The sequence below is a fragment of the Poromitra crassiceps genome, assembly GCF_964638095.1.
Source record: "Poromitra crassiceps genome assembly, contig: HAP1_SCAFFOLD_1043, whole genome shotgun sequence".
In the NCBI taxonomy this organism is placed as follows: domain Eukaryota; kingdom Metazoa; phylum Chordata; class Actinopteri; order Beryciformes; family Melamphaidae; genus Poromitra; species Poromitra crassiceps.
The window spans coordinates 31,744-45,006 of record NW_028151367.1 but is presented as its reverse complement, the minus strand read 5'-3'; the positions used below and the strand labels follow the sequence as shown (position 1 = coordinate 45,006).

Below are 13,263 nucleotides of genomic sequence, written 5' to 3'. Positions count from 1 at the left end.
GGGGAAAGAAAGAAAAAGTTGTGTGTCATCTGCATAACAATGATATTGGAAGCCGTGAGAAGATATTACAGTGCCTAGAGATCTAATGTACAAGAGGAAAAGAAAAGGGCCCAGGACTGAGCCCTGGGGGACACCCGTGTTGAGAATGGAAGGTCTGGATAGTGATCCTCGCCATTGTACCTGATGTGAGCGGTCGGAGAGATAGGATGTAAACCAAGAGAGTGCAGATCCAGAAATGCCCAGGTCGGAGAGAGTGGTGAGAAGTATATGGTGATTTACAGTATCAAAGGCTGCAGACAAATCTAAAAGAACAAGGACAGAAGAAAGGGATGAGGCTTTGGCAGTATGAAGGGCGTGGGTGACTGAAAGGAGGGCTGTCTCGGTGGAGTGTCGTTGCTTAAAACCAGATTGTAGAGGGTCAAGTAGATCGTTCAGGGTGAGATAGTTTGAGAGTTGGTCGGAAACGGTGCGTTCTAGAGTCTTGGATAAGAAAGAAAGAAGGGAGACGGGACGGTAGTTGTGGGTGATAGTGGGGTCGAGAGAGGGTTTTTTGAGTAGTGGCGTGAGTCTGGCAGTCTTGAGGGAAACCGGCACAGTACCAGAGGACAGGGATGAGTTGATGAAGACAGTGAGGAAAGGAGAAATGTCTGTGGAGATGGCTTGGAGTAGAGAGGAGGGGATAGGATCCAGGGGACAGGAAGTGGCACGGTTGGATATGACATCATAGTAGCTTCACTAACTAAAATAGAACTTTCAGTTATAAACGAAAAAGGAGACCAGACCAACAGGACATGTTATGGGGTATGGAGGAGGTTCAGGAGTCTAGTAAGGTATGGGTTAGGGCGGCGATCCTCAAAGTCCGGACTCCGGTCCGCATCCGGACCGAGACACCGTCCTATCCGGACCGAGCCCTATAACCTACAAATCATTGATAACTTACATTTTCACAGAGCATTTCTGTTTTAACCGGCACATGCTTTTATAGTATTTACGTTATTACTGGTTTATCTGCCAGGAAGCTCACAGACCAATGCACGCGCTGTAAATCATCACACGTGATGCTACTCGGCCAATCAAATAAGCGAGTCATTTCTCTCTGTTGCTTCGAGTGCTGCTGCGAGAGTGTGGCACACGGACGGAGGGGAGGCGACGCGAGTCGAGAGATAGTAATTTCACATGGTGTGCTCAAAAGAAACCACTCTTACATGTCCATTCATTGTTCTTACAGGCAGATTAAAACCAGTATGTCTCGTGTGAAGTGCGGTGCGATCCTGACCGGTCTATGGAAGCGCCACACATGAGCAAACACACATATACACACACCAGGGCACACTCACTGCCCAACGCAACAGCATGCGAGTTTGATCAACAGACAGACAGACAGACAGACAGACAGATAGATAGTAGGGGTGGGGGAAAAAATCGATACACCACAGTATCGCGATATTTTGCCTGACGATATTGTATCGATATTTGGACGCAAAGTATCGATATTGAAAAAAAAAAAAAAAAAAATTGCAGGCCATGCCAGGCCACCGGGCTACTATAAACTTTAGTTCCAAGGCTAGCAGTAAACAAACGGTAGCATATTTTCATTTTGTTTTAACAGTAACCGTTTTGTCATAACAGTAATTTACAAATTCCCCAGTTACTGAATGGGCTGGCTGCACAAGATGTTTTGTGCAAGTGAAGTGAAGTTGCATTATTCAAAAACTACCTAAGTACAGTAGTCCACACACACATCCAGTTAAGGTGGACTGTAAGTAGACTGTAACAAACAGTTCAGTTTGTCAGGTGCATGCAACTATGACATGACTTTATGAGTTAAGTTGTTGGTCTGTCTACTTGACAATGTTGCTGCAATAAAATGGTTGAAGTCAGATGTACAGACTTGGAAATTGTTCTTATATAAATCAGATGTTGACAAAGTTTTCCTTTGGGGACATTATTTGCAGTTGAAAAAGTAAGAAATCGCAATATATCGAAATATCGCAATATTCAATATATCGCAATATTCAATATATCGCAATATAGGCGATATCGCAATATCGCAATACTATCATATCGTGACTCAAGTATCGTTTTAGTATCGTATCGTGGGCATCTGGTGATTCCCACCCCTAATAGATAGATAGATAGATAGATAGATAGATAGGGAGCTCACTTCTCTCAAGAGAAAAGGTTGTTTGTTGGCTGAGAGTGTTAAAATGTGAAATGGAGTGAAGAAAAGGGGAAACTTATTTCTCTTAAATTAAAGCACTTCATTTTAAGATGCACATTTTTCCAAAGCACTCTGTTGTATGTTATTTTTAAATGCATTATTTTACTTGAAATGAGAAAAGATCATTTATTTATTATAGTAGGCTAGTTATGTATAATTAATCCAGTTAAATATGAAAACTGTAAATAAGCATTGTTGATGTTTATTTTGATTTAACAGTCAGTTGTTTACTACATACAGACATTGTACCATTAGGCTACTTCAATCATTGAGTTCAATGGCACTGAATCATAGCGTAAGGCTTACGCTATGATTACGCTTAAGCTACGTTACAATGTTCCGGACCTTTGCTTGAGGAAATTTTCTCTAACTGGACCTCTTTGAATTTTAATTGAGTGCCCCTGGGTTAGGGTTAGTGCTTGGAATTCGTCCCCTGAGAAATTCGTCCCCCTCTGTAGTGCAAAAATAAAGTGCGATTAAAATGCGTTACTTTTTTGAACACATTATTTTTTCGGTAATTAATTAATTAACGATTGAACGTTATTATAAAGTGTTACCAAAATATGAATGGTGGTGAACGGAGACGGACATTTTGATCCCGTTTTAATTGTGCCACGGGGTACACATGTAAATTTAGTCAATTTAAAAGATAACTATGAAGGTCAAGAAAGTCACAGTTTGTCCTGAAACTAAACGTAAGGTTTAGTTTTGTCAATCGAATATATCTCTCGTGTCGCACAATATACGTCACACCATCAACAACATCGACTGGCGACACTTATGTGACTCGTTGTGCATAGTCTTTCCGATTTATCACAGTGCCTTGACTTGCAAAGTTATCTTTTACAGTGACAAACATGATATGTGTACCCCGTGGCACAATTCAAACTGGATCAAAAAGTTACATCTGTCTCCGTTCACCACCATTCATATGTTTTCAGACGCTGGTACACAGAGAAAGGCAGGAAGTGACGTTCACTTTGGCCCTCCATAATCTTTATGACTAATAGTTTAAAGTCGAAATGAACCCAAGCTGACGTGTGGGTCGGTGTCCGTTTTAGACTGAAAACATCATTTGTCTGAGATGACAGGTTGAGAGGCGGGTCATAGTAGCATGTCGATGATTTTATTTGACAATTCTGGGGACTGGATTGGGCTTTGGCCAATCCTGGCGTCTTCCACCCCCAAATTGAGTGGGATTCAGCGTGTTGTGGCGCTCTCCCATAGTCTCCTCGGGAAGAGCCTGGTGACGCGAGGATTAGTGGCTGAGTGGAGCTCGGCGAGCCGCAGGCAGCCAGCTGCCGGAGCGGAGAGTGCAGCCCGTCGGCCTGGAATCTCCGAGGGGCCGGGGTCTGAATTCGGCCTTAACAACGTTAACTCACGTTATCCTGAAATGCGAGTTTAAGAGCCAGTTACATTTCTTTGCATTCTTAGACATTACCGTTTGCTTTTTTTCGTATGTTACATACATTTGGCCAAGTTAGTAGTTAGTTTATGGGCTAGAAATTCTGCAAGATTACAGGCACTAGTCGCCATTTTCTCCTTCATTTGGAAGAGAAAATTATCCTGAAATGAAGATTTGATTGACAGCTGCCATGTCGTGATATGATTGGTTGAAATGGGGTAGACATTTGATAGTACTAGGTGACGTCAGCAAACTGTAGATTACTGTTATGAATGAAATCTTGAAAAATGAACTTTTGGTAAATGGTAAAATGGTAAAAACTTTTGATGTGAAAAAGTGAAAAAGACATACATTATTAATAGGTGCACTGCATAGAGACAGTCGGGATGTCTGGGAACGCCCATACAGGCTCTAGGAACGCCCACAATAGACGCTGGGGTAGCTGGCTCAGCCTGGCTGGGGGCGTGGTCAGGGTGGGGTAAAAACCCCCGTTCTATCCATTCAGCAAAGTTAGCCCAGCCCAGGCAGACACGATCGGGGATTTAACCACTGCAGTAAACGCACATCTGAGCAGACGTCTTGTGTTCTGCTCTAGAACCCCCAAACCTGTAGTTTAGAGCCGCAGCACCGTCTTTTGGCGAGTCAGCCCATGAGATATATCGGCGGTTTTACCCCACTCGCGCGCCAGCCGTTTAACATTTTGTGGGAGTTCCCACACATGCAGACTGTCTCTATACCCAGGTATTTGAACTAAAAGAAAAGAAAAGTCATTTTTGGGTTCAGCTCGACTTTAAAAGTAATCTAATCTGTCTCTCGTAAACTCTCGTAACGGGACAAGCCCCGTCTTTTATTGTCACACGAACACCACAATACATGCATGCGGCCACAACACACTCATGCTGACGGTGGCCGGTGAAAAGTGTCCTCTGCATTTAACCCATCCAGGCATGTCCTTTCCTCCGGGGGGCAGGCCAGGAGCAGTGGTCGCTTTCTCGTACAGCGCCCGGGGACCAACTTCGGATGTTGTCGTCACTGGTCGGATGACGATGACGATCTGATCTTCTGCATGTTTTTAGTGGGGGGGTTATATACGGAGGAACCCCCTGGGGGAGCACGGGGAGAACATGCAAACTCCACACAGAGAGAAAGGCCCTTATGACGAGATACCCCACCTGGGCAGTAGGCACTGAGGATATGGGGGGGAACACAACCACAGCGCCCACAGTGTCCCAGGCGAGAATCGAACTCAGGACCTTCTGACTGTGAGGCGACAGCTCTACCACTGAGCCACCGTGCCCCCTAATGTGTAAGAGATTACTGTTCTGAGGAAGTTTGAAGTAAAAAGTTAAATGAACTTGGTTTGGTTTTGAATTTGTTTTGTTTTGTTTTAAGAGTGCATTTTTGTTCTTGTGTAGTCTCGCTGGCCAGCCTCCTCTCCCTTCCGTCCGAGGAGTCTGGTGCCGCATAGTCTCTTAGAACAGACGAGTTGGCTTCCGCAATTTTCAAATGCTTCCGCCATACCGTCTGTACTTCGTGGGGGAGAATCATGCACCAAGCGGGATGGGAAGTAGAAAGGCGGGTTTTCCGCTCATTAGTCCAATCAGAATCGCAGAAAGGCGGGTCTTCCGCTCATTAGTCCAATCAGAATCCAATATGCCGCATTTTTCCGTGGACACACGTGTCGTGATAGGTCGGATTCCGTTGAACTTCTTTCCTGTCTGAAGGTTTTTTCCCAACTTCCTTGTGCATGTTCTGGGGGTGTAACGTACAGACTGTGTATAGCTGCATTCGCCGGATGTAGATGAGACAGTCTGTTTTAAGAGACTAGGCGCCGCAGGTCTCCATAGTGGGATTGAGATGGGCGGCGCTTACCGGCAGTGCCCTTGGAAAATAGTTTCAAACAATCCAACTTGTCTTTTCAGCGTGTACCAACGAGCTAGCGTGTAGATTTCTGCCGTTAGCTTGCTAGCTAGTTAGCGTTGTTGTTTTCACTGCGGCGGCAGGGCACTATTTACAGCGACACACAGGGAGGAGGGAGCGGAAGCCGCTCTGATTGACATGGTCGGAGCCAATGACAGAGTTTGTAATAAGCTGGGAGCGGACATCCGGCTGCCCCCGAAACAGTCGCTCAAATGGGAGAGCAGAGTAGAGCAGGAGAGGGTTTATCCCAGTTATGGAGACCTGCGGCTCCAGACTCCTCGGACGGAAGGGAGAGGAGGCTGGCCAGCGAGACTAGTTCTTGTGTGACCCTCAACACAGGGTTTGGGAATCCCAGGCCTACTACCAAGATACAGTAATACTACAACTAATAATAATAATAATGATGATAATAATAATAATAAGAAGAAGAATGGTAATAGCAGCAACAACAACATCTGCACATAAACAAACTTTTATTGCCAGAACGCATTCCCCGCCCGCGCACACCGCTGCACCACTTACTGATACTTATGCTTAAATTAACTAAGTGGCACTCGTATTCTGGTTTATTTTAAGAAAAACATTGGCTGGTAACTTTAAAATCTAGTGGCCATATTGGCTGGTGATCGAAAAAGTTAATTTCAAGCCCTGCAGGGAGAGCAGGTGGTGATGGGAGTGAGCTAGCAAAGGAGCAAATACTGATCGTTAAGACTGAATAATGACATCACAACCATCTAATCGTTCATTTAAAATTAGATATTCCTCTAGATCTGGCTTCAAGCGGCCACAAATGTTTTGCCGGCGAACTTTGGGCGCCGGGAGCCCTACTTATAAAAACGGTGTGCTTAAGAAGGCTGCACTCGTTGTACTATTCGCTGACTGGATGTTGTAGGACCCAAGTCCGCTGCAGGGTGCCCGATAAGAACTGATCCGGATGCCGTTTATTCCTCAGAGGTCTTTATTACTAAATGCCACAGTTAACACACGCTCTTTCAATAGTTACAGTCTGTGTGTGGTTCTGGAAAACAATAAACAACAGAATTGAATGTGTGTCACAATTACTTGTAAATGTATTCCTACTGGACAACTATCAATGAAGAGGCTGCTTGGTTTCTACTGGGAAACTCAAATACAAAGGATTTCCCACAGCATATCCTTCCCTGAGGAGAATTTGGGCTTAAATGTTCCACAATCAACAAACCTTCCAAATACAAGTTATAATAATAGGTTTACAATATACAGTAGAGCATGTATAAAAGCAGGCCATACACAAATCTGGGATATTCCACATGTACATGTAAATTTGCTCTCACATTACCCTATTAGCAAAGGAGACGTTTATATTTATCATGTAAAGATGAAATATATATCAGATGGAATTAACGCTACTTAATAATACAGTATATGTGTCAGTCGTGCTATAATATATGTAACAGTAGGCCAATGATACAAATAATGATACTTGGGCTATGAGATAAAGTCTGGGCTAGTCTAACATTACCTAACTAACTCCACATATATCCGGCTTCACTTTACTGGAGATAAGAATGTCAAATGGCTCTGCCGCCATCTAGCAGAAATAGGAGGTAACTACAATAATAACACCCTGGCCTGTCAGACTCATTTCACTGCGCATGCGCGAAAGCACGCATGGGAGAAAGGGCCGCTCCGCTGTGCGTCAACGTAATGGCGATAGCCCATCGATACCGCATCAGACAGAGATATATTACTTAACAGTAAGACCATGAACGGGAACTGTATAAGCCTAATTATAAACAGAATGAACCAACATTACAAGATACATGATACATTATACATTGTACAATTATAGCAAGACATTGACGAACAACGAGTTAGTCTGCCACTTGTTGCAGGATAGTAACGTGACATATCGGACTTCAATCAAATACCCCTTTCCCCCCTCCCAGTCTATTTCCACAGTCCGCTCGTTTCAATGTTTGGACTTACGATTAGCTGCACGCACACGAGGACTGATGATGGTTGCTGCAGTAATCCCGAGTTGGAAAAAGTCAGGGAAAAGTTTATCCAGAAGCGCGTCGGTCGGGACTGCTGTCGTACTGGGCATGTTGCATGTCACAACATGTCTGGGGAGGGCAGATGCAGACGTCATTTGTGACGTCATGTCGATAGTCCAAGCAGCGCCAGGCACTTAACGAGGGGGGAATAAAGGGTGAGTCCACTCAAATGATGTCCTTTTTTACACTACTAGTGATGTCATAAATCACTGATGATGTTACAGACATACGGGCCAACCCTGTTCTAGATGGCTCGGCCTGATGGCCACGCTGTGAGCAACTCACTCTATCCATACCTAAAGATTGCACAGGGAAAGCAGCCCATTATTACACTGTCTGTTTTTTTTAATAGTCTGACTTTCACATTTCTCCCATGAAGGTAAAGGCTGATAATCTTGAAAGGGCCGAAGGACTGGAGGCAGCGGGTGCAACGTTCATCAAAATATGTCCAAACAAAGGCAGAAAAAAACAAAGATTCAAAGACAGACGATCTTGCTACTGTACAATATTATGATATCAGATATTGATTCAGAACTCTTCCTGATTGCAAAACCAGTCATCAGTACTATTTTGTTAAATGCTGTTGATTGTATTGTATGTCCTGTTCTTAACAACAGGGGGACCATGTTGGAAATAAGAGATTGCAATTTCACATGCTATGCCTTGGATTGTGTTGTATTTCAATATCCATAATAAAATAAAATAAAATCATTGTCTTGTGATAAAAAGCTAATATGTTTCTCTAACTAGCAAATGTAAAATAAATGGGCTAATCCTGACTCTCATTCTGGACATTCACTTATTAATATTTGTAGGTTGTTACTTATTAAGATTGCTTATGGGGTTTATCAAATAGGTTATCATATTAGGTTCATTATGCCTCCGCCGGCGATAGCCAGGCCGGAGGCGGTGCTGCCCGCGAGGGCAGCGGCAAAGAAAATTTTACGTTTTTTGGACTTTCATCCATATTTAGAAGAATATTTCATTTTAAATTAACATTATTCAGTATCTTCTCCTTTTCTCACTCACTTTCATGTAAGCACCTGCTCTCCCTTTAGTCGTTTTATACTACAACAGACAGCAACACAGGCATAAACACTGAACTTATTATTATTATTATTATTATGGAAAACCAGATTATGATGAAAATCAAACACTTTTGAAGAGAGAGCATATGAAATAAGATTAGAGCTGGGAAGCACAAACTGTTTTTTAATGCATCTTGTTGGTGGTATAAACACAAGACAGCCAAATCCAACAATTTCGTAAATCCCATCTCTTGCCACCAGGGGGTGCTGCAGCACCCTCAGCACCCACCTTCCAGCTCCCTTCCCCCACTCTGGGAAAAAGCTCCGAGCAGGTAGAAGGGGGCGCAGCCGCGCAGTGGGTGGGGTGGTATGGATTAGGGACCATGGTGAAAGTGCTGCAGCCCAGGCAGCCAGAAAGCCAGAATTAGAAAAATTATTATTATTATACTATTATTTAAAGACATAAGACGCTGTTCTGCTTATTTTTTGTCTACTATTGTAAAATAATAGTAGGCCTATTATCGTGAAAAAGTATTTGTAAAAAAATAAATAAAATAAAAACATTTTCCCACTCTGGCGCCCCTAACGGCTCAAGCGCCCCTAGCATTTGCCTAGTTCGCCTAATGGACGGCACGCCACTGCCCTGACCCTGACCCTGACCCTAACCCTAACACTAACTCTGACCCTACCCCTAACCTAAAGACACAGCGACATCTAGTGGATTGTTTTTTAGCATAGCATAAAAGGACTGGTATATGGGGCGTGGGGCGAGCAACCACACCCTGTAACCCATAGAAACCACAATCAGAGGAAGACAGCCCAGAGCCCTTTGGCGTAGTGTGGTTCCTATAGGAGCCTACAGGGAAGAAGAGAGAGAACGAGTGAGGGAGAGAGAGGGACAGGGACAGAGAGAGACAAAGAGAGAGAGAGATGGCTCAACACATTTTTCAATGATAGAGTTACTCAAAATGTGCTCTACCAAATGGTAGCATCACACCCACATCATTTTAATGAAGAATGAATTTTAGCACTTTTCAACACTTTAGGTTAAGCTAAATCAATAGTTTATAATAATAATAATAGTTTTCCAAGCGGTAGATTCTTTTCATTTCAAATGTAAAATTAACGAATCAAGATGTATTTTTGAAAGAGCAGACTTTCCCCTTTTTGGGGGCTCTTATATAATACAAAATATACTCCTTAAAAGCATGTACAATCTGAATCGTTTTTTTCTTTATAGTCCAATTCCACTTCCACAGTGTTGCAGCCGGTAACAGCCAGGCTTTTCACAGCCGCATGCTGAATAACGTTAGAGGTGCTCTGTCCAATGCTTTTCTCCTTCTCCCTCTCCTTCCTCTTGCCATTTCCACACTGGAGGAGACACCGCAGGTGTCCTCTGAACTTCTGTGTGAGCATGTAGAGCAGTGATACTCAACTTGCGGCCCGGGGGCCAGATGCGGCCCGCGATAGGGTGTAGAGTGGCCCCCTGACCATTTTCTAATTCACAATGAAAACGAATGTTAAATCAAGTTTGACTGAGCTCCAGCTAAACAATTATAAATATGGCCGTCTGCTCACTGCCCAGGCACTTACAGTATGTAATGTAGTTAACTAACTTAACTTAACCTAACTAACTAACTAACTATCCTGTGTGCACAAAATTGTGAGACTAAACTCCGGCTGACACCCCAAAAACCTACAATCCGCTTCAGAAAAATATATCTTAATGTTTGTTTATTAAGTGGTCCCTGGCCTCCTGTCATTTTGCAAAAGTGGCCCCCGGGCAAAGCAAGTTGAGTATCCCTGATGTAGAGCATGGGATTCATACAGCAATGAGACCAAGCTAGCAGACGGCAAATCTCAAAGGTGAGGTACACACGTTCTCTCACATTACAGTCGTGGGGTTCGTATAGAGAGAGAAAAAACATCAGCGTGTAGTAAGGCCCCCAGCACATAAAGAAGACCACGACAATACACAACACAACCACAACAGCCCTGTGCTTTTGTCTGTTCACAGCCTGAACTGTCCTGAGGATGGCAGAGTAGCAGAAAACAATGATGGCAAATGGAAGCAGGGCCGTAGCCAGGGTTCCGAAATAGGGGAGGTCCAGCAAGGGGAGGCGGATTCTCTTGTAAAAGAGATCTTTGATCTCAATGGGACAAACCTGGTTAAATAAAGGCTAAAAAAAAAAAAAAAAAATCTCTGAAATATTAAAAAAATCTCTGAAATATTAGGGGAGGTCCGGATTTCCCCGTCCTCATAGCTAGCTACGGCCCTGAATGGAAGTAAGAAAAAGAGTGATACTTCGAGGTAATAACCCAGGTTACTCATAATGGAAGGCTCACAGATAAAGACATATTCTTGGACTTCCACCTTTGTATTAATAGCATCCTTCAGGCATGCGACGATGCTGATGACCCAGGCGAGTGCACAGGCTCCCATGGCCCACCTCTGCCTTTTTACAGGGCTGTTTGGCCACTGCAGCACCACTGTTGCAAAACGATCCACTGTCATGGCAGTCAGTAGAATGACACTACTGTACAAGCCAATGAAATAAGCTGCAGTCAGAAATGTACAGGCAAACTCCCCAAAGACCCAGTGAGACAGCTGTTCGATGGCCCAGAATGGAAGGGTGAGGGTGAAGACCAAATCCGAGCAGACCAGATTAAAGACAAACAGGTTGGTGATCTTTTTTTTGTCCTCATAGCAGAAAAGGACACAGAGGAGGAGACCGTTGCCTATAACACTGAAGATGAAGATCAAAAAGAAGAACGCAGCATTGATGGATCCAAAGTACATCCCCTCTTCACAAAGATACACCAAATCAACACCAGAGTAGTCGTAGTCGTCGTAGTCAGTCGAGTTGTAATCAGGAACTGTGCCATTTATTGTGCCGTTGATTGCAGATCGAGTGAAAGCACTCTCCATTTTAGAATCTCTAGGAAATAAGAGCACAAAACTAAAGATAAGTTCAGCAAAGTATGTTCAATTTGAGATTGTTTTCGTTTGTAATATGACAAACTCACTATGGTTATTATGCCTCCGCCGGCGATAGCCAGGCCGGAGGCATTATGGATCCGGGTTGTCCGTCCGGACGTACGTACGTCCGTCCGTCCGTCCGTACGATGTTTGTTAACGCGATATCTGAGGAACGCCTTGACGGAACTTCATCAAATTTGCCTCAAACATCGACTTAGACTCAAGGATTATCTGATTAGATTTTGGTGGTCAAAGGTCAAGGTCACTGTGACCTCTCGAACGCCATTTTCAAGCTTGTTAACACGATATCTCAGGAATGCCTTGACGGAATTTTATCAAACTTGTCTCAAACATCGACTTGGACTCAAGGATGAACTGATTAGATTTTGGTGGGCAAAGGTCAAAGGTCAAGGTCACTGTGACCTCTCGAACGCCATTTTCCAGCTTGGTAACGCCATATCTCATGAATACCTTGACGGAATTTCATCCAATTTCCCTCAAACATCTACTTAGACTCAAGGATGAACTGATTACATTTTGGTGGTCAAAAGTCAAAGGTCAAGGTCACTGTGACCTCTCAAACGCCATTTTCAAGCTTGTTAACGTGATATCTCAGGAATGCCTTGACGGAATTTAATCAAACTTGTCTCAAACATCGACTTGGACTCAAGGATGAACTGATTAGATTTTGCTGGTCAAAGGTCAAGGTCACTGTGACCTCTCAAACGCCATTTTCCAGCTTGTTAACGCGATATCTCACGAATGCCTTGACGGAATTTCATCAGATTTGGCTCAAACATCGCCTTAGACTCAAGGATGATCTGATTAGATTTTGGTGGTCAAAGGTCAAGGTGAGCTCTCGAACGCCATTTTCAAGCTTGTTAACGCGATTTCTCAGGAATGCCTTGACGGAATTTAATCAAACTTGTCTCAAACATCGACTTGGACTCAAGGATGAACTGATTACATTTTGGTGGTCAAAGTTCAAGGTCACTGTGACCTCTCACACACCCAATTTCCAAGCTCTGTAACGCAACATCACAGGAGCGCCTTGACGGAATCTCTTCCAATTTGCCTCAAATGGCGATTTGGACTCCAGAATGAACTAATGGCGGAGGCATAAGTCCGCGTTGCGGTCGTTCTAGTTAAACTTCATCTTGAATAAAGATAAAAGCAAATTTCTCTAACGTTTCAGCAATTTGTTACTTCTCGAAAAATATCCAAATGGATTTTTAACTTACCCAGATGGCGGATCACACTTTCTTGTGGTGCATCATACTATGTAATCTCTCAAGCCAGACTGTCTCTTCTGCATTCTATGAATGCAGCTTAAATAGTCTGTAATTTACGCCCACAGATTCGCGCCCAATCACCTGCCTTTAGGCGGGACATCCGGGACATAATATCATTGCTCATTTTCCCTGGGTTTCCCTTTCTGTTCTGACCAGAAAGGGAAGCACTTGGTCAAAACCAAGTGCTTGAATTACAGACTATGTAACTCCAAAAATAAAATGAACTAACACCATATAAAACCATCCTTCTATGGGGACAAAGCAGAAAGACCACCGGATGAAGCACCGGAAACAGAGGGTCTTAGTGCGGATGACATTCCCTGTAGTAATCACCAGGCTCTCTCAGAGGAGAGCCTGGTGATGCGAGGTTAGTTTTAAGAG

At 43.6% G+C, this 13,263-nt stretch overlaps 1 protein-coding gene across 1 annotated transcript; it reads right to left on the bottom strand.

The window, feature by feature from the left end:
- Positions 1 to 10,499: 10,499 nt before the first annotated feature.
- LOC310771693 (chemokine XC receptor 1-like) lies at positions 10,500 to 11,539 on the bottom strand (the record flags this gene model as incomplete). Its single annotated transcript, XM_083664240.1, has 2 exons — positions 10,500 to 10,676; positions 10,916 to 11,539. Coding segments are annotated over 2 exons (801 nt in total), but the record flags the coding sequence as incomplete, so codon positions are not given.
- Between the last annotated feature and the right edge of the window lie 1,724 nt (positions 11,540 to 13,263).